Raw genomic sequence first — 27,886 nt, 5'->3', positions numbered from 1 at the left:
GGATTCATTAATTAAAGTTTTTGTTCTTTCTTTGTTTAATTTTTTGACCAATACGTTCTTTTTGGAGATTTAGCATCAATAAGGCCAGACATGGAGGACACACGGAAATCTGTTGGCATGGGTTGCCTGTCTAGTTTCTAATGCTTGCTCGGCAGCTATGGCAGCAGCCCTATCATCAGTGTGCAAGATTTAAACAGGGTTTTGAGGAGCTTGTGCCTAATAATTAGTCAGTAGTCTGCTTTAAGAACGTTGAGGTAAACAGGGTTTAATTAGGAAGGCTAGAGCAATCTGGGACAGATGTTGTGCTGGTAGGATCACGCTGCGATTGCCGCAGTTGGAAAAAGAGGAAACACTCCTGAGCTTCCAGAAAGACTAAAATTACGGTTTCAAACTATTTCTTATCCACACACAAACACATTACATCCATGATGTGCCTGGTGCGTAAGCGTGATCTTGTTGTGTTGTTAAGGAGCTTATGTTTAGAATGGCGCACCCGTGAAAACAGACTGGACAGAGCAAAACAAGAAATTATAGCCCTTGTTTTGTAAAGAACACACACACACACACAAAAAAAAAAGAAAAAGTGTGGCAAAATGTGCCACTTATGGCGTTCTCCGAAGTGCAAGTGCTGCTGTGAATTTGTTTCTCAGCAGTTAAAGAGCTTATACCTCCAGCTCTGCAGGGTGGGTCCCTGACAGTTTTGCTTCAGGGGACAGGAAGGTGGGGACAGGTATCCCTGAGAATGTGTTCCTGGCTTCCCCACTAAGTGGCAGCTACACTATTTAAAACCCGCTGATGGGAACGCAGGGCTCCACCTAGGCTTCAGTCGCCTCTAAACCTGATGAAGCCCTCCTCAGACTGGGCAGTGGCTGAACAGGGATCAACAGCAAACAATGTGGCAGTCGGTGCACCATTTTGGGAAAGTAACAAAAGCAAACACACCTAAGGCGGGTTTTATGGATTCTAAGCCTTAAATAACCACGTCCGCTAAGCTGGAAGAACGGGGGAGGGGGTAGGATAGGAGTGTGAGAATGAGAGAGTAGTAAAAAAAGAAAAAACACAGAGGAAGAGATTGAGGAGTGAGAGAATGGAGTGTTAAAACAGAGATGATGAGAAGCGGGGGGATAAAAAAATAAATAAAAGGCAAGCTTTGAGGGGCAGATGATGAGGATGACAGCAAAAAAGGTGGGAGGGAAGGAGTTAGGAATGGGAAGAGAGAGAGAGAGAGAGAGAGAGAGAGAGGAGAAGAAAAAAAAATCACGCATTCTTGACAAAAGCAACATGGCAGGATCACACAGCTATTTTTCATTCACACTCCTCTGCATTCGCACATGATTCCAAAGGTACCCAAGCCCCAAGGAAGCCTTCCAGCAGACACTGTTTGCCAATTTTTCAAACCTGTCACTCCCTCTCGGTGTATCAGCTCATGCTGCACAAAGGGGCCCTCCTGCTAGTACCGTCGCTATTGTTGTTGTCATTGTGCCGACGCAAGGTAAACACGTGAGGCGGTGTAGTCCAATGTCCACCACCCCATTCCACCCCCCCCCCCCCCCCACACACACACACACACACACACACACACCACATCACACTCAACTCACATAAGCTGCGAGATGACAAACGTTACAGTGGGTGGGACGGGAAATTGTTGCACCCGCGCTCTGACAGCATGCACACACATATTGCGCGTAGCATATTTCAGTGGGTGGTGGGAAAAAAATTCATACGGACGCCTTGAAAATATGACTTTATGGAATAAGTGGCGGCGGCTGAAGTAATGCATGAGGAGACGATGTGGAGACCGCAGACATTGCCTTGTCAGTACAGCGGTGGCAAGTTGTGAAGTGAAACTGGTTGTTTGGTAATCCACCCCCCCCCCCCCACCCAGGCCCTCACTGTCTTCTCCTTAGTCTCAACCTTTTTGCACCTCCTGGATGTTAATAAAAACAGCAAAGCAGTCAGTGAGCTGCATGTTAAGCCCTTAAAAACACACACACAAACCTGAGTGGGGCCACTGCAAGCAGACAGGCAGGCAAAATGCTGTCAATAGCAAGTGTTAGTGTAGTTGATGTCTGAGGAATATGTCTACCGCACGCAACGACCCACATGCCACACTCGGTTTTGCTTTTTTGCTTGTAGCACGCACCATTCACTGTCCACAGCCTTCATTATAAGCTTTGACACAAAGTCCGCAGAGACGCTGAGTCTGGTAATCATGCAGAAGATTCTATAAATTCCTGAACGCAGCCTAGACTGGAGAATAATCTGTAGGCTTCACATATGCAACGAAAACGTATCAAATTTGCATCGATTTGAAAGGCTTGTTCAATCGGGTTCAGATGAGACACACCTAAGCAAATGTAAAGGTAAAAAAAAAAAAAAGATTGAGTGTTTATTTTTAAGGTGAGGCGTGCCAACACCTCGAAACGCTGGGGAATTTCTCCAGCAACTTCAGCATAAGTCCGACAGCGTTCGTGTTGTCGCAGAAGCGAAGTCCCACTTCATTAGGCCGCACGCATGCCAAGAGTCATTACAGCGAAGAGAAGCACTCCAGTTAGATTGACACATGTACGCAGACACACAACATACCCTGCCAGTTCATTCCTATCGCTGCAGCTTCTGGTTATAAGCTGAAGCAGTTTACATTTCACTGCTGTCCAATCTCTAGGTCATTCACTCCGTTCTATATGCTCAGGCATTTACTGTATTTATTAAACATTCCTCCCCTTTTGATTCCTGACACCGGCTCTCTTTAATCTGTCTGGATGAATTCATTGCTATTCAGCCGTCATGCTCCTCAGATATCCGATGAAATATAGAGGACTTGCTTCATCTGTCTTTAAGATTCATGGCTATTTGATTCGCCGGAATGTTTGAAAACACTAGATCCCTATGTGGCACATCGCATCAATAACAGACTTGACCTTGCAAGGCATGTCTCCTCTCAAAAGGGGGTTGAATGTGTGATTCAGAAATGCTTTTGTTTAGCTCATTCTTCTCGTCTTGCCTTCTCGTCTATTGTACTGAAAAATCTTGATAGTACTTGTTTCCCAGACAGGAACAGACGGAGGAAATGGTTAACAGTAACCAAACCAGACTTTCGGGTGGTGTCAAAATACTGTCCCTGAGTTAAAGAGCAGGGCATTGTGATGTTCTCTTGCTGTCTAATTTGATCTCATGAATCCAGAGCTCAGAGTAGGGGAGGGCAGTAAATCACGGATCCCTAAGGAGTTGTGACACGGGGAAGAGATGAGCACATTGTAGTAAAGCAACTGCTGCCAATTTTAGTGTTCAGGGACCTTCATCTTTGAAATGCTCCCCACTCACCCAAGTGGCTTTATCAAAAGAGTTTTAGTGGAACATGTCGTTGCCATGCCTCATTCAACTCGGGCCAAAGCTTTTAAAATACTATAACTTTTTTTTTTTTTTTTTGGCGGAGGGGCTAGAGTAGAGGATGTCGACCCTGAGCTTTGCTTTTGGCAGTGATATGCCTGAATTACCGGGTACAAGCAAGATGAGAGAGCAGTAGAAAAACTCCAGGCAAACTGCCATTGGGGAGGGGGTGAGGGTGGGAGTGGGAGGAGGGTTAAATTGCCATAGTGACAATGGATAGCCCACCAAAGATTCCTAGGCAAACATAGGCACGCCGTTTAAAGAGCGACCGAGGGCCCTCGCCACTGTGCCCTCCCTGATCAAACAAAATCGCGCTGGCACCAGATAATGCTGACATTTCAAACATAAATTACAAAGTCTCCAATCGTCTTGTCATGTCCCCAATTCACGAGGAGAAGAGGCTGCCTCGGCGAAGAAAAGCTTTTTCAAAGGCATTCAAAGGAGTAGGCACACACCCGGACGTAAATCTTTCAGATGTACAGAGGAAGGAAAAAGGGAGGCAAGAGCGGGTTTGCATGTTTAAGCACATTTGCGTAGACATCAAATGATTGCCCGCAATTGGCTTCATCATGTTGGTGGTGGCGGTGGTCGTGCGGGGCGGCGGAGGGGGAGTAATTTGCACTACTCAAATATTTGCTGCAGCAGCACCAGAAGAATTCTGATGGTGATTACACAGAGAGTAACTGTCTTCCCTCCAAGTCCGGCTGGGGATCTCCATGACGCACTCGTAAATGTCACCCATGTAGGCACTTAGCTGCTTGTCAGAGTGGCTATGAGCTCCCCTCACGTCACCAGTTCATAAGAGCTCTTCGCTGTGTGATAGGCTTCCTTTATGCACTTATGTTCCCAGCAGTTCGCCTCCTTACACTGAAGTCTGTTTTTAATATATCATTCCGGACAGATTAAATGTGATGAATCTGACGTTAAGTGAAACTTATTAAGCAAAGGCTGAGTTAGAAATAAAGCTGAGGTAAAATAAGGAAGCAAAAAAAAAAAAAGAACCTGCTCGTGTTTGAGCAGCTTTGTTTACCATTATTCTAATCATTTTACCGCCCCCAGACATGTCATTTTGATTGATATCCTTGCCTTTCCCCCAATCCCAGACCTCATCAACCCAGAACCAAACGGCGGCGAGCTCCCCCTCAAGGCACTCCTCACCACTGAACCCGCTCTGTAATTTACAATTGGCTATTGTGTCCCAAGTGTTGCATTGGACCCACTCAGGGTAAATGAACCATGTTGAAGATCAGTCTTTCGGTCTTGATTACATCCCCAAACCCCTCCCTCTGCTTCCTTTCCTTACATAACACCAGGAAACCAAGCCCCAAAAAGAAAAAAAGAAAAAAAAAAAACACAGATCAGAGTCCGCTACTGTCCCAGTACCTGAGTTCAGCCGTTCTTTTAGCCGGCCAAAATGGCGTTCTTGGCTGGTCGGCCCCCTTTGACTGACTATTTGTCGTCGTTCCTCAGAACATTGTTGCTGGGAAAAGAGAGGGAGGAATAAGGAGGAGGACTCCAGAAAAAGAGTAAAAGGTGAAACCGAAGCTCCATAATAAACCAGCTGTAGGAGCGAGGTGCCGCAAATCAATAGCTGAAACCGTATTAAATGTCTGGAGCTCCACAGTAGAATTTGTCTAACTAAAGCCAGCATTACCGTCATCTCCACTTTATATTGCACTTTCCAACATGGCAGTCCTATGGGAATTTAATATATGACGACTCGCATGAGGTTGTATACACTATACCATTCACTCTGGCAGTCAAAATCTCGTTTTAAAGAGCTGGGTGCGCTTATTATAAACTTGTTTCATTACATTTCATTACATTTCTTCCATTCTTTCGGCATGCAATTAAGTGGCAGAGAACGTTCAGTAAAGGTTGCATTATTCCAGCGACTGTAAAGCTTGTGGCCTCACGGTATCCACAATACCGAAGCTGTGACCTTATTCACATTAATTTAATCACTGTATGCCGCATACCGCAAAAGAGCAAGAGGGGAGAAGTACACACCAAGTAGGAGGCAAATTGAAAGATTAGCATTTTCAAAAAACGGCTGGCTGGACTTCATATTTCAGTAGATTTGATAGCAGCTACCTTGCGAGGCCGCTCATAACTCCAGCTGCCCCGTGACCTTCATTCTTCAGCGGGCAAGCAGGCTCCTCCGGTCTCTGACAAGATTTATCGGGCCCGGCTAATAGCCTGCTCTCTGCCAGGTAAGGCCTCATCGATACAGGGGCTCCTCCTGCCCCTGCCAGTGCTTTGCTAATGAATATCTTTGCTTTTTTTTTTTTTTTGCTCCACACCTCAAGAATTTAATACAAGTGGTATGAAGAATGGAGTTAAAGTGCACATCTTAGTCACAGCAGGGTCCAATAAAAAACTCAGGTGGGGGGCAGAGGAGCTCCCACTGCTGGAGGGCACTCGTGATTGCTGGGAGTGAAAAGAAGGCATCGCATCACAGACTACTCGAGCTCGTCGCGGGTTTTTAACAGGCAAAGATACAGTATTGCTCTAGCCGTCGGGTTCCATCTGCCTCTGTATGCATGTGTGTCGGCAGTATATGTAATAACCAGACACACATACAAATATAATGAACTGCATTCCTGGGTAAACACAGCGACACAGACAGACACACATATACACACAAACACACACACAGGATATTGAAACCCTCTCAGGCACGTCGCAGTGCGTGTGCCTGCCGTGCAGGATGATGGAGAGGCTGAACTGTGGAGGCCCCGTTTGCTCTCCTCTCAAGCCCTCACAGGATACACAAACACACACACTCACTTTTCTACTGTACGCCCACACACTTTATCACACCCTTACACATTCACACACGCATCAACACAGCTAGCGTACCCGCTGCGTACACATGCACAAACTTTCACACAGGTCCCCCCAGGCTTTGATGGATGGCCGGTGAGTGCTCTACCTCCTGTTTCATACACACATAATCTCATTTGGGGGCCACATGGTGGGAGCCGCACCAAAACAGGGCTAATAGAAGTAGTCAAGCTGTCCTACTCCTCCCACCTTTCCAAGTCAAGTCATATCCATTATCCTCTGCTGCTTAGTAAATATGTATTACTTCAGCATGTTAATAAGAAAAGATATATCTTTTAAATAAAAACACACACACACACACACATGCAGAGCTTTAAAATGAATTATTTATCCTCGACAATTATTAATGTGTTTTCTTCAGTAAGGAATTCTCAGTGCTTCTTAATATTTCACCACTTTCTTAATACAGAAGCGGGAAGGTCAAAGTCAAAAAGCGGAAGTATGTGCGAAGCAAGCACAGGCCGCCCGTCTGTCAGAGCCTTTAAAAACATAAATCAATGCAAACCTGAACCCAGGGTGAAAGTTGTGCCGTTAAATATGCTCCGAGTTACACTGTCGGACATGTTAACTTCTCCCGTGCTGACACCGCTGTATAGACAAACTCATCTACCCGTCACCTCACAAAGTCCGGCATCCATCAAAGGCATCAATCCAGGTGTCTTTTTTGTCACTTGTCAGCGCCGCTTAATAAACAAGTCCATCTTGCACTGAGAAGCTTTGCAGTGGGCTGCCAGAGCAATAAGGTGGCATTTAGGACCAAATTATGGATCAGTGACTGGCTCTTATTCTCGTCTTCAACTGCGAAGGCTGTGTGTCACAACATGGCTGACGTTGGCTGGGGTCTAAATTGCCAGACGGCCCAAGGGAAGACGAGGGAGGCACAGACCCCTCACGGCAGTTCCCTTGACGTCCTTGGGACCCTTGTGAGCAACGCTGATTCATCTGAATCATGGCCGTCTTCTGAGACGCACAAAACATGCAAACACGCATTGAAGAAAACAGACCCACACTAAACAAAAAAACTTTGCCCATCAGAGAAAGCACAGATGCAAAGACCCCTCTGCCACGTTTTTGAGTCCACATCCAGAGAGCAAATATTCATGTGACCTTTTCTGAAAAACACACGCAAAAAAAAATCCACTTTATTGTACATCTGTCTGACTTTTTTTTTCCCTTTTGCAATTTCAATGAGATACAGTGAGCAAAACTACTGTTATGCCTATTAGTCTCACAAACGGCCCTCATGTCTGATCTGTGTTGTGATCCAGCTTGTCGACAGGGAGCTATTCCCCAGGGTTGTGCAGCAGTGGAGTGATGTTCTCATTTAGCCGCTTCTAGCTTCTAGAGTCTATACAAGAGGACAACTATAGAGGAAACAACAAGGCTAGCGCGGCGCATCACAGACCTTGGGAGCCTTGTAAAAGTCAATTTTCGGTACAAACTCTTCCTAACAATTGCCGCGGAAAAGCAAATCTGCAATATGGCGAGTGCACGCTGATTGATGGTGCACACAGGAAAGGCAAATCTGCAAAATATGAATCTACTTTATCCTGGTGAGCCCTATCTAATGTGATCGCTGCTGGTATGAGATGAAATTCCATTTTGGATGACATCAAATTGAAAGAAGCGGTGAAGAAGGTGGCATCCTCGATACTGCCACTTACAATCAGTGGCGTGGAGAGCAATCAAGATGGCATGCGGCTTAAATTTCTTGTCTGTTTCTTCCCTCACTGTCCCCACACACCCCCAATCACCTCACCCCCTTCCTCCCTCTGTCTTATCATGACAAATGTTGCAGATGTGTCTGAGCTTCCTTCAGCTTATTCAGTCATAAGTATTTATATTACTGTCAGCTCAGTGGCACATTTAAGAAAAAAGCAATATGGAGACAGAGGAATAAAGCCATACATTTCATGGTTTCCCTTATAGATAAAGGAAGTAGGGGGAGAAAAAGCCCCTGTGTTAACTTATTATGCAGAGTAATATAGGAACGTTGCACTACCGTTGCAATATCTCCCCCGACCTCTCTGACTCTCCACCATTTCTCCCTGCGTATCAGGTAGGTCTAATCCTTAGATTAGTAATTGCCTTGGAGCGAATGCATTCAAATCACCAAACCAAATTATACCAGAAAATGCTGCCCGCTGCAATTTCATGAGTATTACTGTGCACTCTTACTCCTTCCATATTCCTCTCAGAACATAAACAACAAAAGCCTGGGCAGCCATAGATTGAATTAAGCCATTATAGATCCAAAACAATTTTGATAAAATTAGCCACAGTCAGCGGTACACAGCACCACATAGAAAGGACAAGCACTAATAATAACGTGGCAATAAACAAACCAGCTCATTGCACATCATCTTGTTTTTTACTAAACATGAAATATCCGTTTTTCTTTTGGTCTCCCACCTTTTGGCATCTTATCCTGAATTCGAGTCAAGTTGCTATTTGTCATATTTTCTCCGTCAGCTGACTGCTGCTACTTACAGTCAGATTCAAATCTAATAAAAAAAATAAATAAGTAACAATAAAAATGAAACAAAGCTGAAGAGCAAAAGCGACTTCCTGTTTGTACTAAGAATAACCAGACCAGTTTGAGCAACAATAGGACGGGTCGGGAAGGGTGGGGTTGTGTGTGTGTGAGTGTGTGTCTAAGGGTGGGTGAACAAACATGTGAAAGCTCCTGTGGAACCTCTTATCAAGTAATTACCTTATTGAGCTCAATGACTGACTGACTGCCTCGACAATTTCACAGATAAAATCGCATGAGAGGAAGTGAGGGACTTTGGTGCCTGGGAATTTGAAGTGGCGCTGAATGCTAAGGGGGGGAGCGTGGACACAAGTCCGCGCAATGGTGACACGGTTGATTAATTCCATACATGCAGGTGTTCATATTAGAGTATATCAGGTCACTGAGGCTTTTCAAGTTTCAATTAAGTCGGCTGTGGCTTTTTGGAAGTGTATAGGAAGCTACACTTAATAGCTTCAAACAAATAAGGCCAGAGGCAAAAGGACTACATTTCCATATTGGTTTCCTGATCTGCTCGGAGGCTGAAGGGCAATCACATCCTATGTTTTGGCTACAAACACCATCCAGGTGACCTGCATTTGCATGGGGATATTGTTTATCCTATGCAAATAAGGTGCTTTCAGGCCCTATATTCAGCTTTTGAAGGAGAGGTTGCGGCTGTGAGGCGGCACAGGAGTGAACAGCTGGCTAGAGTGCGGGAGGTGAGCACTAGAGGCTGGGTTAAGGGCCACATCCAGTTAGGCCCGGCGCATCAGCCCCGAGGCGAGATAAACCCGGTATAAGTTTGCGGGCCGGGGCTTTGCTTGCCCTGAGGGGGTGTGCCGCGAGCGCGTCGAATACAAGCTGCCGTGGCTCAACGTTGATTAAAAGTGATCCACCTGGGCACGAGTGGCGCTTTGAAGTGCAATGATAAAACAAAAGCTGATGGCTTGTGCTAATTCGATGGCTAAGTGATTTCATTCCCCACTACATTATGGTTGGACAGCATTTATTTTCTGGCACAAGAGAGAACAGAGGCTACTGCCAGAAGTAATAAAGCTAAGTGTTCTGTTAAGTGCGTACACCGCTCATCAGCATTAAGATACAAAGATTGGAGATAGGTATGTAAAGAACAGATAGAATGTATATAAACTGAAAGCCACACATGGCAAGCAAGATGCATGAATAGCACAAGACGACAAAAAATAAATAAATAAATAAATAAGAATATAACTTCAGGCAGATAAAATAAATGTCAGGTCTCGCCTCTTGTTAAAGCTCTCAACAGCTGCTGACATGCTGGCTTCTCCCTCACAGTTAGGGAAGACAGGATCAAACCTTATTGATCCCTACATGAACATCTCACTTGTTAGAGCAAAGTATTAAGAATAAGTGGCGTTGTTGCTCCACCTTATGCTTTGGTTGCAGCAGTCTTGCTGAAGGAGCTGCTTGGGGCCTTAATGCTTCCCAGTGTCATGCAGTGGGTGAAAGGGGTGATATCAGATGGACAGCAGCTTGACTAACATTAGCTCCTCCTCTCACCCATCACCTCGGTGGAATTTAGACAGTTCGAGGCAGAGCTTGGCCTTTTAACCTTTTATTGAGCCCATCTCCTGTCTTTGTCCTTCATATTGCTGTGTAAATAGCATTTCTGATGCCAGGAAGGGTCATATTCTTAACAGGGCCCAGCAAATGGAGACATCTGTGTCCTCATCTGCACTAACCACACTGTGAAATCTATTTTGTTAGTTTGTTTGTTTTTTCTTTACCCCCCAACCGCGTCATCTCAATATCCAAACCTTGAACACTCATGGGTGTAGTTTGGAGCATCTTCCATCCCTTTTCTTTGGCTGGCGTTTATGTTAGCTCAGCTTAATGACTGTTTAAATGTCTGACGGCCAAAGAAGAAAGGCTCACCTCACCGATAAACTCCCTCAGTTGCCTGGTTACCTGCCCGAGCGGGCTACTTTTGCAGTTATTGTGAGATCAGGTAGGCGAGGAGAGAGAAAGACGGAACCTGATACCTCTGAGATTACAGTCAATGGTCAGCACTATTCTCTCTCTCTCTCTCCCTCCCTCCCCCTCTTTCTCTCTCCACCCGACCCCGAAGTCCCCTGTGAAACAGTAGGGACCATTCTCCATACCACTAACAGTGCCTCCTTTCTTGTGTGTGTCTCTCTCTCTCTTCCCACAGATGGACAAAAAGAGAGGGAGTGGTAAAAGTAAAAGGGCTTGTGGGTGAGGGCGTGTACGTCCATGTAGTGTGTGCATGTGTGAGAAAAACACACACAATGAAAAATAATCCTCTGTCATTAGTTGTCATAAATCTTACGAGAGTTCAACCTCATTTGTGGCTTAATGTGCTAAAATCTTCTCAGGGAACTCACAACTAACATATCACTTCTTACTTTCCAAGAAAAATATTTAATATGTAAAATTGTGAAAATATATTGCTGAGGAGTCATAATTTTACATTTCTGCTGACAGAAGCACACAATTGTCCTTCAGTGTTTTCTTTTGTCTATGGCTGTAGCGGCATTTACATAACAACCGAATATTTTTAGATGCAGCATCCCTAAAATGAAGGGCATGACCGCTTCCCCACTCAATCTAATACAGAGGTTGCTGTTTAATGCTGTAATTGGAGCACATGAACACACACCTTCCCAGCAAGCCATTAAATTATGTCCTGTTCACCCTGGCAGAATGTATCAACGCTGAGTGTTTACTGAGCTCATGGGATATAAAAGGTAATTTGAATGCCTACTAACTATTATATGTATAAAACTTAACAAGCTACATAACACAGCAAACATGGATAATATTGCCCACTAGGCCACTAAACACTTTCTTAACTATTTTATTAGCATTTAAGTATACCCACTGTGTGTCTCAAATCAGGAGAAAATACTCTTTACAGTCAGTGCAGATTGAGTTTTGTCGAAGACACTGTACTCTAACAAAAGCACAGTCCATAAAAGTTACTGCAGCATTAATGTGGAGAGTAAATAAATAATTATATAAGTGGAGCATAGTGACACACAATACATGCTGCTGCCGCAGCAGCAAATAGAGTGCCCTTTTAATTATGCAGGAGACATCCGAAAGCAACAGCACTCCTCACACCCTGGGAAGCAGTGAATACACCATATTAGAAGCTGTTAGAGACAGAGCTGAGGAAGCGGAGGCAGGGAAGAAAAAAGGGGAAGCGAAATGATTTGAGAGGAGAAATAGCAAGTGGGTGGGGAGAAAGGATATAGAGAGATGAGAGTGGAGATTAAAAAAGAAACCACTGCAAGGAAAAAAGAGACCAACAACAAAAAAAGGGGGGGGGGCAAGGCGGAGAGTAGCATTGTAAGGGGTCTGATGTGGCGGTGGCAAAAAACACTGAGAGAAAAAGGCATACAGTGGGCAGAACAGACAGCATGGTGGGGGGGGGGGGATGGTGCTACGCATGCAAGGGTGTGTTACACAGAGCCAGAGGAGAGTTTGAGAGGGAAAGGCGAAGGTGGATACAGAATATAAAAAAAATTAAAGTGAAGCTATCGAGAGGAAAAAGACAATCGGGAAGTGGAGAGGAATAAAAAGAAAAAGAAACAATCCAGCTGTATTGCAAAAGAGAACAGCAGACTAGAATTCAAAAGGAGTAACCGCTGACACCAAGTAAAAGATCAATAATTCATTAGACTGCCGTAAAAACACATAAAACAAGTGTTCTTTGGCTGAAAACGCAAATCAGCTGATTTCATTATCTATTAACTTTGTTTCTTGCTGTTGTTGCAAGTAACTGTGCCAAAACAGCAACCCCCAAAAAATAAAAGCAATCTAAAGACTGAACTGATAAAAGCGCACATTTCCTGGAATTTGAATATCACATCATGCCACCTACACCTTTTTTCCAGCACTAGAGATGGAAGAAAAGAGTGGAAAAAGAGAACGTGAGCCAAAAACAGAAGGGGCGGTAAGACGAGCTTTGGGTGGGTGAGAGTGGAGGAGAAAGCAGGTAGAAGATGGCAGGCATTTGCATATGAGGAGAAAGATAAAGGAATGAGAGAAACTGAGGCATACGCTTGGAGGAGGAGGAGGTGGGGTATATAAAAAATTTCCAATTTCACCGTTAGGTCAATGATTTGAGACAGACCCAGAGGTTTGCAGAAGAATGTTAATATCACCTCCTGACCAGATGTTCCTACTGAAGCCAAGACCGTAAAACTCACTCACAAACCTCACAAAGCCATATTTGTGCTGAGCTCAGCTAACATCTACTTTTCTCTCCTTTCTGCTTTTGTCCCCCCCCCTCCCTCCCACCACGAATAAAAGGTACCCTTGTCACAGACAGAGGGCAGGGCAGGGCTTGACATGGCTATGCGGGAAGTGTAGCCGGCCCCCTCGGCACACTCCCACTCCCCTCTGGGATGAAGTAACTGCTAACCAAACACTTATGTGAGCTGCCTGGTGCACTCAGACACAAATCTGCCAAGGTTAGTAGTTGTGACAACTGACAGGAAGGCACCCTCGGTGCCGTAGTTAAAGTAAAAATAAAAAAGGGTGAATGTGTTTGGTCAAATAGTAACAATACCCCCTTCCTTCGCTAATCCAAACCTTTCTTCTTCTCTTTTCAATATTACATGTGAATGGCACTCCAAACCAAAACAGATCAATACCGCTAACTTGACACACATCAGCACCATAAAGGCAACAAGACTACTGAGACTAGCCCTGTCAGAAAACATTATGGTGGAGAGAACACTAACAGGATGAAACAGAAGACATTTAAGAGTAGTGGAGTGAAAAAACAAATAAACCAAAGAAACAAAACAAAACATGGAGACAAAGTCTTCTTACCTGTTTGTTGTACTTGTTGATAGTTTGACTGCTGTATTCAGAGCAGTGGTCAGATCCAAGGGAAATGTTATCTCCGGTGCCAACAAAGGTATTGGCTGGGGGCAGGTCCTGAACTGCCTGGTGCTTTTTTCCAGCCGTTGGTGACTGTGGGTGAAGCTGGACGGTGGGGAGCGGCGAACTGGACTTGTAGTGCCGGGCCAGATCTGGGCTCCCCGGCCCGCCGTTGACCGAGCGGTAGCGGCCCATGCCTGGACTGTCCGACAGCTTCTCGTTGACGCCGTCATAGCGCTGCCCGTTGGGTTTGGAGGCCTCGACGGTGACGATGCTGCTGTATAGCGGCTGTTTGGACTTCTGCTTCTTCTTATCCTTCTTGGGCTTCTTGGATTTGTCGTGCTGCTGTGGCGTGAAGAAGTCTTCGTGATCCTTCTTGCCCGCCTCGTAGCCATTTTTATTCTTAGGACGGCAGTAACGGGCCATGACCACAACGAGGATAATGAGGATGACCGTCATGATGCCCGAAACTACTCCGATTACGATGCTTAGCCGCTGTTTGCTTAGGTCATAGTTGGGGTCGCCGGCGATGTTGGTGTTGAGAGACGTGCTCAGGCTCTTGGCCACCTGGGCCTCCACGACGGTGGAGTTGGAGACAGTTTCATTGACATACACGTGAACCAGAGTGGTGGTGCTCTGCGAAGGCTGCCCCCTGTCGTTCACCTGGACCACCAGCCTGTGGAGGCCGTAGTGCTTCTGCTCCAGCTTTCTCACCAGCGAAATGACCCCAGAGCCGCCATCAATCTCAAACAGCTTAAAAGGGTTTCCCCCGATGATGCTGTAGTTCAGGTCGGCACTCATGCCCGTGTCAGTGTCGGTGGCTATGACAGTTCTGACTACTGTCCTGACATTACTGGAGGGAGGCAGGAGGGTGTAGGAGCTGTTTATTGGGAAAGTGACTGTGGGTGCGTTGTCGTTTTCATCCATGACAAAGAGCGAAACCGTTGCGGTGGCTGATCTGGGGGGGTCACCTCCGTCGACAGCTTTTACGCGGAAGGTGTACGTTGTTTTTTGCTCTCGGTCAAAGGACAGGGTGGAGTAAATGGTCCCAGTGTCATTCTCAATAGAAAAGATCTCTTCCTCCTCTTCGATGAAAAGACTCATCTCTGCATTTTGGCCTTTATCTGCATCAATGACTGTAACCATGCCAACTGGGCTGTTTGGTTCAAGGTTCTCTTTGACATAGAAGGTGAACACATCCTGCATGAACTTTGGCTCGTTGTCATTCTTATCAGCCACAAGGACAACCACCGTTGCAGAACCCTGAAGGGTGTTTATGCCTTTATCTCTGGCTATCACTTTGAATTCGTAGCGCTCTGTTTGCTCCCTATCCAGAATGCTGTTTACTCGGATGTCTCCACTGTCTGCATCGATAGAGAAAATCCCATTTACTGACGAGTCGAGGGAATAGGCTATTTCAGCGTTCTTCCCACTATCTGCGTCGATGGCTGCCACTGTTGTCACCCTCTCTCCAGGGGCATTGTTCTCTGGAAACGACACCTGGACTACGCTTTGGCTGAAGATGGGAGGGTTGTCATTAGTGTCGCCCACTTTGACGATGAGAGAGTTATTACTCGCCAGGCTAGGGCTTCCAGAGTCCACGGCCACTATGACCACATTGTATTCCTGTGTGGCTTCATAGTCCAGCGGCGCAGACGTGTGGAGGAAGTATTTCTTTTTGTTTTGCTCGCCCTCCATTTCACTGGCTGGCTTGAGCTGAAAGGGCACGTCCCCTACCACCGTGCAGGTCACGATGCCGTTCTCCCCCTGGTCACGGTCTGACACCTGAACTAAGGCGATGGGTGTGTCCACCACCACGTCCTCAGCCACATTGGCGACGCCGTCTTTTAAGAAAATGCGTCCAATCTTTCGAATCTCTATGGCAGGGACGTTGTCGTTCTCATCCTTGATGTTCAACACCACAGTGGCCTTGTCCGTTTTGGGTGGCTGGCCTCGGTCACGGGCCATTACTGTGAACCTCAGTTGGCTCACTTCTTCCCGGTCAATGCGGTGCAACACACTCAGCCACCCCGTGCTCTCATCCAACCTCAGCAGCCTCCTCACTGACTCTGTGGCTGCCCCGAACACATATTCTATTTGCCCATTAACCCCCACGTCTGCGTCAGCCGCTTTGAGCTGGAGGATTGGGGCACCGGGGGAGCTGTTTTCTGGTAGGTCCGCTTCATACACGCTTTTCTCAAACCGAGGGCTGTTGTCATTCACATCAGTGATCATCACCCTCAGAATGGCCTGGGAAGAGCGAGGGGGATCTCCTCCATCCCTAACACGCAGCGTGAGCTCATAGGAGTCTCTCTGCTCCCTATCAAGGGCCCCTTTAATGATGAGCTGGGGCTGTTTCTCTCCATCAGTGGTGTCAGCAACTTGGAGTTCAAAGACGCTACTCCTGCTGGCTCCTTCCTCAAACCTCCTCTTCCCCGAGTATGAATCCCCAGAGGAGCCCAAGCGCCTGGAGTTCTCCCCATTGTCCTGGATAAGCTCGTATCTCTCTATTCCATTTCTGCCAAAATCTCTGTCTGTGGCCGTGGGCAGCAGATAAAGAGTTCCAATGGGTCTGTTCTCCTCCACAGACAGTGTCAGGACAGGGGAAGGGAAGGAAGGGGTGTTATCATTGATGTCTAATATGATGACTTTCCCCTCAAACAGGTCGACCCAGCTCTGGGCTGGTCCTATGACTGACACCTCAAAATCTATGAAGCACTCGTTCTCATCAAATATCATCTGGCACTGCTGTAGTTTCTCGCGGTCTATCCGCCTCTCATTGGTGGTGAGCTCACCTGTTATGTTGTCAATTTTGAAAAAATCGGAGCCCGATTCGAGCGTGAATGTCACCTCGCCGGACCCGGCGACGATGCCCAGGTCGGCGGCCACGTTTCCCACTCTGACATCGGCGGGTCCCTCCTCAGCCAGACGGTACCGGAGCACTTGCTTGGCAGCGGGCTGATGCACAAGCTGCAGGATGAGCATGCAATAGTACAAATAGTCCACTGCACCAGTAGTCCTCATTGTTCTCCACTGAAAAAAATGTCCACTTAGGTTTGAAAAAAAAAAAGAGAAATGTCCAGAAATGATAATGATAATAGTAATAATAATAATAAAAAAAAGATTTAATCACTGATGAAAAGTCCGAATGTAGTAAAGAAATGTCCTTTTCATTAGGAGCAAAGCCCTCGGCTTTGGGATGTGTGAGACTTCATCCTCCGGACGACTTCCTACATCGCTCCTGCTGCAGTGGAAAAGCAGCAAGTGCAACGGGCTTCCCTCTCTCCGCTGCCTTTCCTTCCACCTGCACTGGATGTTAGTTGCTCTTTCCTTGATTTGTAAGAGGAAGGAAAAAAAAAAGAAGAGAAAGATAAACCGCAATGGAATTAAGGGGGAAAAAAAGCAAAAACAAAAGAAACACACACACACACACACACACACAAACGCACCAGAGAGGCTCCGTGCGCTCTGGACGGTGCCAATAAACGGGCCTATGTGAATTTCATGCGCGTAAAAGCCAACGCGAACATCATTTGAGCATAAAGTGCAAAAAAAACTGTCCACTACGCGCCGTCTTTTTTTTTTTTTTTTTTTTTTTTACTCACAGTTTGTGGATAGAATCTCCTTCTCCGGGTTGAGGCTGCAATATTCCCCTCTCTGTCTGACCGTAAAGTCCACGTATGTCGGGAGGATCATTTAAATGCCCGCGCAGTTTCCAAACTCATCATAAAGGCGAGTGTCGGCTGCGCGGCGCGGTGCCTGTCAACTCAAGAAAAAAAAAATAAGAGGGGGAGGAAAAACGACCCGTCCTGCTTCCTTTTTCCTTTTCCTTTCCTTTTCTTTCCTTTCCTGCTGCTCTCTGATGTCAACCAGCAGCCAGCAGAGACACTTCTTTCAACCCCCCCACCTCTTATTTGTTTTTTGTTTTTTTGTTTTTTTACGAGGCAACTCCACAATGCACAACCTCTTCAAGATTCAGGGCTGTCTTTAAAAAAAAACTTCTGAATCAAAAAATATATATATCCAGCGCAGTTTCTTTCTTTCTTCTTTTTTTTGCCTTTTCTTGCTTGTTGGTTTGTTTAGTCAGGAGACGGTGGTTGAATTCCTCGGAGTGTCCTGCATTCAGTCAGTGTTGCCTGTTTCCTTCACCTGCAGACGCGCTGCATGTGTTGGCAGCCCCTATCTGCAGCACTGTGAGAGGGATTCACAAATGATATTGCAGTCTCCCTCTCTCTCCCTCCTCTCTTTCTCCCTCTCTCTCCCTCCTCTCTCTCTCTCTCTCTCTCTCTCCCTCCTCTCTCTCTCTCTCTCTCTCTCTCTCCACTCCCCCCGGTTCCTTCTCACCCAGCAGCGCACGTAAACAGAGTCGGACTTTAGTCCTGATTGCCTGGTCCAGGTGGCCAGCCAACAATATTAGAACCCCCCATCCAACAAAAAAAAGAAAAAAAAACCTAGATGGCTTAATTTGGTTTTGTTTTCCCGCGTCGTGTCTCCACACCTCACGAGCGCATCATACGTCTGTTAATCCCGTGGACGATGTGAGCAGAAGTCTGTTTTGGGAGTAAAATAATAAGGAAAATGACAATTTAGTTTATTTTATTTATTTATCTTTTCCCCACTCAAGAGCAGCCGTCGCTCCGGTCGCGCGTTGACGCGTTTGGTTGGTCGCCTGTGCGGTCTTTGACGCGGCGCTCAGTTTCCGCAACAGATTCCGTGTGTGTGACAAAACAAATTCAGAGTGTAACTTTTACGCACCCGGAGGTTGACACAAGTTGTCTGTCTGTCTTTTTTCTCCACCCCTCCCTCCACGATGAGAAGCAGTTCCAAATGTCTGTCCGGCAGCGCACAACGCGTCCGCTGCAGGACGGACGACACGGGACTGGGGGGGGGGGCTATTGGAGACCATTGGATTGGAAAAGCTATTGAATTGGGGTTAGTGTGTGTGTGTGTGTGTGTGTGTGCAGTGCTATGGTTTCCCTGTGGTTACAAATGTACGTGCGTGTGGTCGCCGGTGGCTCCGTCCACTAAGCGACCCGCGGAAATCCGAGACTGTTGGCGACTGTAGGAGCACATTTGCATAAAAGAGGAATAAAGATACACACACACACACACACACACACACACACACACACACACACCACCACCACCACCTCTTTTCCAGACATATCCGAGCCGGAGAGGTTTCATATGCGGCCACTGCGCAAACACCAGCTCCCCTTTAAAGAGCGGTGTGTGTCCTGCCTTTGCGCTTTGTGATCTGGGGGGGGGGGGGGGTGGACTCATATGATGCCGGTGGGTGATCTGTCCGGCATCATCCTGACATTTTTTTTTTCTCCACAGGGCAGGTAAATGTGCACATTTTCTGTGCTTGCGTGAATTCAACTTACTCCATCGCGTCTGCGCATTCGCGCCGCAGCATTAAGTATCTATATGCATATATATATATTTAAGATCGCGCCGCTTTAAAGTCTCCACTTACTTATGTTTTCAGATGGAGGGGGTGCTCTTCTGTTTTAATATAAGGACAGTGCGGCGCTGCTTGTGTCTATGAAATTGTACAGTGAACGGCTGTAATGAGTGAGTGAAGCAGTGAGAGACTGAGTCGGATGGAGGGACGGACGGAGGGAGGGGGAGAGAAGGAAAAGAGGCAGACAGTCTCAGCAGCTGCATCTCTCTCTCAGACGGCTGTCTGAATTCCAGCACTGGCTTGATCTTCGTTTTACTAGCGCCCTCTATCGTCAAAGTCCAAAACAAGCCCTCTCAGAAGGGTTGTGGTGACTGCAGGGATGATGTGATGTACTCGAGGTAGAGTTGTTATCATCATTTGTTCGATTTGTTTCTCCTGAACAGGCCAGTATTATAAATAATAGTTTATAATAGGATGGGTGAGGATGCACTGCAGAACCGGCATGAATGAAACCTGAAGAAAATTTTAAAAGGCTCGAGTGAGTTTGGGTCGGTATAATTTGATTATAAAGGTTAAAGGTTACTTCTGGCTTAGTAACAAGTATAAGTGTCACCTTGAATTTGTCCTCAATGTATTGTCAGTATTGCATAGTCGACTTTTATTTATGTGTGTTGTCACAAAAAAGAAAAGTCTCCTCCTGCTGGAAACCTGTTAATTCATTAATCACCTTTTTTTTTTTTGCTGATTTTGAGTAACCAGCATGAGCTAACTGGGTTAAACAAGAATTCGCAAAAAAAAAAAAAAAAAAAAAAAAAAACTTCATTGGTCCAACAGTGTTTCGAACAACAGGATACAAAGTGGGATCAAGCTCGGTTCTGAGACTGATCAGAACCGAACCGATTAAAGCTTCAAATCATCTCATGATCATCACTGAAAATCATTATCGCCACTGTGTGCAGCATCGATCTCGCTCTCAAGTGGATGAGTGGTCCAAAAATGATGCTGGGGGGAAGGCACTCGACGCCTTTACAAAGACCTCGTCAGTGGAAACGAGATGTTCAAAAAGAGTGATTAATACGCCCACACAGACTGATAGCACAAAATTAAAACAATTTCTGTTGAGAGATGATGCATCGTCCCGTTTCTTTGGCCAAAAAAAAAAAAACGAGACTTTTCCATATGAAACATTTGATGCAGATATTGTCGTAGGTAATGCCTGGGCAGCAAAATGGCTGTAACTTCAGAATATGCAGGGACAGTCCTGAAGTGTTAATGAAATGTGGGAAGAGAAAATGAAAAACCAGGACGATTGCACAGTCCGCCAAATTAACAGTTTCTATTTTATGAACATAACAAGAGCAGAAATGCCTGTCTGTCCTGTTTATTTGTTAGTTAATGCTTATTGTTGCACTGTGACATTGTGCTGTGTGCAATGCAATTGCAATTATGCCTGCTGAAATGACGCTTCTGTGGGGGATAGAAGTATTGAAACGATTGGTTGCCTGGTTGGAGTACTTTGCTGTCATTACAGATTCTCGTCACAGGTTTGACTCATTCTCGCGCTCGGACTCGACCGTCAGAATCCATCCAGCGGCTGCAGCCGATGTAGAAGTTGTTTACATGAATCCAACATGATTAATACAGACAAAAAAATGAGACGATGAGAGAGGGCTTTGCTATACTTACCTGCTGGAGAACATATTTTACACCTAAGTGAGAGGCTTTGGCAACTCTGGCACTTGTACTTATTTATACACAAAAACATGTTTCCTGATTGAGAAGCAGCCCAAGAATTCTTGACACTGTTGGACACTTGTACTCACGTGACTAACAACATATTAGTCATTAGAACTTCATCAGGCAATCTTCACGTGGTTATCATAATTCAAGGTGCTATGTAGTGTATTCTTGTGCAGCGTTCTCTTGCCAAAGCGCACTGCATGTAACCTTGGGCTCGAAACGAATGTGTTGAGTGTATTTTGTTCCTCATGAAATTGAAGCAAAGTTATTCAACGCCGCATTGTGTTTACACCCGTGTTTGCTAGCTTGTGTTTGCGTCTACGGTGTTGCTGCAATTTTTTTCACAATATCCACCGCCAACAGTCAGTCAGACCAGAGTCTAAAACTGGTACCGGTCACGTTGTTTGTATTGTGCGTGTCTGCTTTGGGACCCACTCACACAAAAAAAAAACATTGCTTATTGGCCACAAACTCCAAAGCACACAATATAGCCTGCCATCCTACTTTCCTGTCAATAAGACTTTGCCGAAACATTTAAAAGACCTCTCATTAAGGCTGCCAGCAGATTAAATAGTATTTATCTGTAAATGGTGACAAATAGAAAGATATCTTAAGGAGATAATACACTGATGAACACAGTAAAGCCGTCTACAATGTCAACCATCCCTCCCTCTGTGTGAGGCAGTGTTTGGTGTTTCGATGCTGGTAACAGCATGAGATTCAGCTAATTAGATTGCTGAATAGGACGTTGATTAGTTGATTTGCTTTGCTTACATTTACAGTAAAGTAAGACGACTTTTAGCTTTAAGCTGATTGATTGGATTTGTTTGAGCTTCGACGGGCTTGCCTTTTAAATTTCGGGGAAAATACATGAATGGATAGGAGATGAGCTGCAGCTCAAGATTTTCTTTCACAACTGAACTTACACCTATTTTGGTTCTCTTCCTCGCTCTGTATCACGTTGGCCATTTCAGTTCATCTTTGGAAGTGTGGTTTTTGAAAAATACATTTGCAGCCTTCTTCGTCCAATTCTGCTCTTGAAATTTGAATGGCCGCTGTTGAGCTCTTTCTCAATTCACAAATAACCTGCTAACTGGCATTTGCAGGCGATGTAGCCACCACAATGTTTTCCGGCAAGGCATCAGCTGTTCTTTATTGGTTTTCTGAGGAAATTTGGAATGACAAAAATTGCCAGTGTTCTTTCAAATTTAACTTTAATGTAGCTCCACATAATTAAAAAAAAAAAAAAAAAAAAAACAGAAACAGCATTTTGTTTCTTAAACAGAAACTTGCAAGAAAGTACAGACCCAGGTCCATTAAAGTAGATAGATATTTATAAATTAAAATAAAAGAGCTGTGGAACATTGGTTTAATCACAAGATAATTTTGATTCCCAGAGAGACTACCTTGAATTAAGTGAAGCTGGGCCGTGTATCACAACACGAGCCTTTTCTGTTTACTGCTCTGAAAGTGTGAAAGTTAGTTTTGAGGAATGTGAGAAGAAGTAACTCTAAAGTCAGGTCCACAGTCAACAGTGTGACTGTTAATAATGTAATGAGTACACTGCGTTTCTTTGAAGTAGGTGTCTGACTGATCACACCGGTGGGTCTTTTTTCACCGGTGCTGAGCCACCAGGTGTTTGGGACTTGGGGCAAATGTACTCAATTAATTATGACGTTGCACTCCGGTGTGCATCTGTAAGCATGAAGCAACCCGATATACGCGCCGCAGTTTAAAAATTCTCCTCCTGAATGAATTCATTTGTAAAGAAATGGCGAATGGAGATTTCTCCGTTATCTGTATCACTTAGCTGCCGGGGTCGCGGGCCGGCTGGAGCGAATCTCAGCTGACATTGGGTGAATGAGGGGTCAGGCTAATCTCCACACATAAACGGATTCCAACACAGAACCCCCTTGCTGTGAGGTGAAAGTGCTAACTTCTGCGGCACTGTGCACCCCTTCCGTATTGGTCTTGGCATAGATGCTTATTCAGACTTCCCCTGGATGCTGCTGTCTGGTTGTGTCTTTCTCCGTCGCTATGATTGAGACCGCCGCTGTGCGCTCTCTGACTGCATGCCATCAGAAGACAAATAAGACCATCCTTCAAGAATGTGAAAAAAAAAAAAAAAAAAAAAAGCCTATGGCAGACGGGCAGCCAGCCAGGCCACGCTTAGGCAACTCTTTGTAGTGCTGCCCATGAGGTAATATGTCAGGGCATCCTCCACTTTGAACAGCAGAAACAAACATCAACAAGCAGTGACTCAACAGCACAGAGAAGAAGAAGAAGAAGTGTCCATCTAGCGCTGTGGTGATGTAGCTCTGCATGCCTTTTTTCCTTCCAACTCCCTCTGGCGAGTTGCTATTTTGAGACCCCTGACGCCTCGTTCTGCCTTCTCCCTCCGGGATCTGCAGGAACTGTTGGGAAGATCACAATGCACTAAAGAATTGCTTCAAAAAACTTTCAATACGCCCAGATGATTCAGTGGGTCAACAGGGGCCACGATTGATGGTGCCACACTTTAAATACTGAACACGAACCGGCGTGCTCCGCTGTCATTCACATAAAAAAAAAAAAAAAAAAAAGCTTTTGCTGCGTGTCATGCTTCACATTTGCCATTGATTTGACACCAGGAATGATGCAGCCTGTTGGTTTTGCATTATTAATGATCCCATCCATGACTGTACTCTGAATCTGGAGACCGTCTGGCTAAAAATGACCAAAACTAGCATCATACTGGAGAATTCACACACGAGTCATGCAAATAATGTCAAGACGTAACACTTTTCATTTAAACAGAAATTCTGAGTAATTTAATTCACAACAGTTGGTCTGATGTCACAGGGCCTTGTTAGTCACTTTCAGACAGACCAGCTTTGATGTCGAAATGCTACAGCATCAGTTTTACCCGTTAGATATAACGGCGCATCATGAATTTGATTTGGGTAGTATGTCATCCATTCCTTGTTATGTATTATGTGTAATGTAATGAACTCCCACTGCTTTAAACCAGAAAACTAGTTTTTGTTTCACAGTTTCAAGAATTGTCAACAATAAAATAGATTAATTGTGTAGTGCATATCGTTGATGCAAGACAATATAAGCAGCTAGTGAACCCCAGCAATGTATGGTTAACAGTAAATTTCACTAAGCAGCTAAGATGGCGCTCTCAGTTATCTCCTAAATGTACTCCTTGCCAGTAATTAATACCAGCAAGCTGGCTGATATGACATAACGTGACAAAAACGATTGTGTTGCCACGAGTTTCCTCCCTTTTAATAGAAACTCACTGTCTTCAGTTCCCACGTCAAGATGTTTCACACCAGTTTCTTTGGTAAATTAGTCACTCTAATATCATTACTACATTTCAAATTGTAAGAAACAACAGCAACCAAAACAGAATATGAAGAGAAACTGATTTTTTTTTTTTTTTTTGTTGTTTTTAAACACTGAGCCAAAGTTGGTATGGTTCAGCTGTTTATTGATCAAACAAATGAAACGCAATAGTAAAATATACACACAAAAGTGTATCTATCTATTTTTTTTTTTTTTTGAGTGCATTTCATATTATATTCATATGTGTTGTAACTTCACTTTCCAACATTCATTTTTAACTCTTGTACTCAAGAGCTCTCAAAAGGACCTAATGTTTACAAGTGCTGGCCTTTCATATCTTCCATCAGTACAAGGGGAATATACATTGTAGGCATTAGTCACCCGTGGGGGGGCAATCATTCACGCAGTCACAACTTAATCACTGACACCAATGACACGAGGGACATCCTGTTTTTCAAAAGGCCCCTCCAACTTCAAAAAGGGTCCTCTGAAAGCAGCCCTTTCAGACCTTTTTTTTTTTTTTCAGTGGGATGAGGGTCGCTGTGAATGGATTGATTGGGAGTGAACGCGGTCTGAGGCGACTTGTATTGTGATAATTCCAGTGTCAACACTCCCCCTCTCAATGCCTCTGATCCTCAATGAGCTCGACTTCTGTTGTGGAGAAAAGAGCCTTGACAATCTGACACTTATAAGGGCAGTTTGGCAAAATAACCCCTCTAATTCTACTTCCTCACCCCCCTGTCCACAAAAAGAAATATCCAGCCGCATCGTGCAACACTCGGCACATTATTAGGAATATTTTGAGGAAATAAAAAGGATGAATTACCCCCTCCCTTTCCAGTGACCTAAAAATCGCAGCGCATACTAAATCTTTGCCCCTGTGTCAATGGCTGCCTGTTATTTGCATGCATTAAAGCGAAAATAGCAGCTCTGTTTTGTGACACTCATTTTGTGTCACAGATTGCCCCCCCCCACCTCCACCTCTCTCGTCCTCCCTCAACTTCAGCAGCCATGTGGAAAACATTATGTGTGAAGAGTAGTCATTTCCAATGCATAGTTACTTCTTGAGCGCCACGGCTATGTTGATATGTATGCACGAGCGTCTGTGTGTGTGTGTGTGTCTGTTTGCCTGGCTGTCTGGTCCGCGGGTGTGTTTATCTGTTTATGAACAGCGTCGGAGTGTTTGTGTGCACTGTCCCACTGTTTCAGTAGAAAATAAGAAGACACCTGCTCGGTGATTCGGAGCTGGCTGTCAAAAACAAGGAAAGAGAAAGTGTGGTGGGAGAAGTAGGAAAAAAAAACCCACCCAGGCAGCCCAAGATATATCTATTCTGGCTCCCTGCTTCCCTCAAGCTGCTGGTAGGAGACTTCAAAATGGCTCCACTCCCTGCCACAGAGTGGGCTCTGCCTTGTCAAAATGTCTTTGAATAGAAAATACAGCCTGAAAAGTTTCCCCCCTTTTCTCAATCTTCCTCCTTGTTTTTTTTTTTATTTTATTTTATTTCTTTCCTCCTCTCCTCTTGCTCCCTCTTTCCTTCTTCCTCCACTTCTCTGCGCCCCCCCCCCGACCCCCCGTCCATTCTTCATCGCACACAAAAAGGGCATCTCATCCTCTCCGGTGAAGCCCTCATGTAATGCTACCTTTGCTCTGAGAAAAACACCCCACCCTCTCTCGCTCGCTGGAGCCCTGCCAGAGCTCTCTGTCTCAGTGAGGTATCTGCCAGTCACTCAGAAGTCCATTCTTCACTAAAACATGATGTCTATCTCCTGGGTCCTGTCTGTAGAACAGTGCAGGTCTTGGTACCTTTGTCAGGAGTGATTATGATCTGTGCAGCCGACAGAATTACAAACAAAACCAGAGTGAGTAGAAATAATAAATTGGGGTCAATTGACAGGGGTCATTTAGATGTTTTCAGGCTACGTTTGATGGCTAAAAGTATGTACTCATCTGATTTCCCCCCCATGTGTAATAGCTCATCACCTCCTGGTCATCAATATGCAGCTATATTTGCCTCCACTCACCAGGGACGGCTGCTCCTATTAAGCCTCGGTTTAGTCGGGGTGGGGGATAGCATGAAACATCAAATCCAATATCGATACCAATGGTTTCCGCTTGTGCAAGCAGCTCCCGCACTGTCATGTCCAGGAGAACTCAGGAGCTGGATTCATCATCATTCAGTCAGTCATACTGAATCTTCCCGCTCACTGTATCTGACTTCATTGCATCCATTTAAAAAAGGAGGAAAGTTGTTGATGGTAAATAAATACTTGTACAATGGGAATTCTCCGTGAGCGGGCATTACCCCATAAACCCTGGATGCCGACATGGCACCTCCATCCATGCCTGGCATGTGATTCACTAATTTTCCTAATATTCAAAAAGATTTTTGCTTTTAGGTTGTTTTATGAGAGCAGGAGCTTTAAATCCACGCTAATATTAGTTTTATTCTGTCAGAAATGATCCTCAGGATCTGCCAGGGGTCCCCAGGCCCAGCCTTGGGGACCAACCCCATCCCCTAACCCCCCAACATTTTTGGTGGAAGCCTCATCAAAGCTAACCAAGCAAATCAAGTTCAGATTTCTCTTGTGAGTCGCGACCCTCAGGGGAACCGAGATTGTGATAAAAAGGACAAAGGACAAAAGCTGTCCACATACTTTTGGCCATCTGCCAAAAGAGAGGATTGTGGTAATTTGGACAGTGAGGGTAATATTCCCACGAATATCATCATTACACGTGTAGAGCATCCATCACCTGAGAAGCTAATGATCATTAATTCCATGGTATTGATACCTGCAAAATCTAGCTGGCCAGATTTGGTCCCTACGGTTTTTTACATTAATGGTTAATCTAATACTCCTCTGATGACAGTGTCTCAAAACCCATTCTGCCTGAGCTTTTCCCATTATTTCAGGTGGCTTCATCACCTGTGGCCAGAAGGAACTACCAAATGGCCATTTTCATTTGATAATTGGTTATCTTGACATTTCCAACTGGCTCCATAATTTGTTCGTCTCTATTGTGAGTGGCTCGTTAATTAGAGTGTGTCTATGCTTAGCTCATCATTTCCAAAAAGGATTTGAGGTCATTGTCAAATTACACGGTTGGCATTCTTGGGAGATGTTCATTAAAAATGGCAGTATTGCCCCAACCGGTCTAAAAAAACAAAAAGAACCCTTTGAAAATCGGATAACCCCAACCCCGAGGACTAGCTGCAGAAAAGATATTAATGTCCAAGGACCTGAGGAATTTCAAGAGGATTGTTTGCGCCGATATGTGCATCTTTTTCTCGCGGCCGCTTTTGAGATATAGTTTCCATGGCAGAGGGTGATATGTGCCCTGACAGCTGTGAGAAAAAGAGAGCTCCATGTTCGGCGAGTTAACTCCGAGGGGGAAGAAGTAAATGTCCTTGTGAAAGTCTTCAGATGAGTGATGCCTCAGACTAAGCCTTCAATCTTTCCACAATGCTCATCTCAGTAATAATTCATTCTGCATCCTCAGAAATGGAAAATATTGATTTTCAATGAATAACACCCCAAACCAGCATGCCGCCCCGCCTAAGATTGCCGGTAAAGTGAAAAAAGAAAAAGGAAAAATAAAAATAAAAATTGCGTAACCTTTTTCCAGAGATACACGTTTCTTGCATCCAAGCATGATAAAACAGACATTTTCCAGACAGCAGCCAAAACTATTTGCTGTTCTTACAACTAATTAGGAGATAAGTCCTTCCCGCGTTCAAGAGGCTCTGACTAACAGAGCG

The 27,886-nt window shown here is 45.0% G+C and overlaps 1 protein-coding gene across 4 annotated transcripts in view; it reads right to left on the bottom strand.

Annotated features, from left to right (window-relative positions):
• The window catches only part of pcdh7b (protocadherin 7b), a 98,661-nt gene extending 80,791 nt beyond the window's left edge, over positions 1 to 17,870 (bottom strand). For all 4 annotated transcript variants that reach the window (XM_029526381.1, XM_029526382.1, XM_029526383.1 and 1 more), the window contains exons 1-2: positions 17,254 to 17,870; positions 13,598 to 16,978 (exon numbers count right to left, since the gene is read on the bottom strand). In XM_029526381.1, the coding sequence (XP_029382241.1) occupies positions 13,598 to 16,672 (3,075 nt within the window). In that variant the 5' untranslated portion in view covers positions 16,673 to 16,978; positions 17,254 to 17,870. The remainder of the gene's footprint in view (positions 1 to 13,597; positions 16,979 to 17,253) is intronic.
• Positions 17,871 to 27,886: the final 10,016 nt, after the last annotated feature.

This window comes from Echeneis naucrates, chromosome 18, assembly GCF_900963305.1.
Source record: "Echeneis naucrates chromosome 18, fEcheNa1.1, whole genome shotgun sequence".
NCBI lineage: Eukaryota > Metazoa > Chordata > Actinopteri > Carangiformes > Echeneidae > Echeneis > Echeneis naucrates.
Note: the sequence above shows the minus strand (reverse complement) of the source record. Positions and strands in the feature narration are given on the sequence as shown.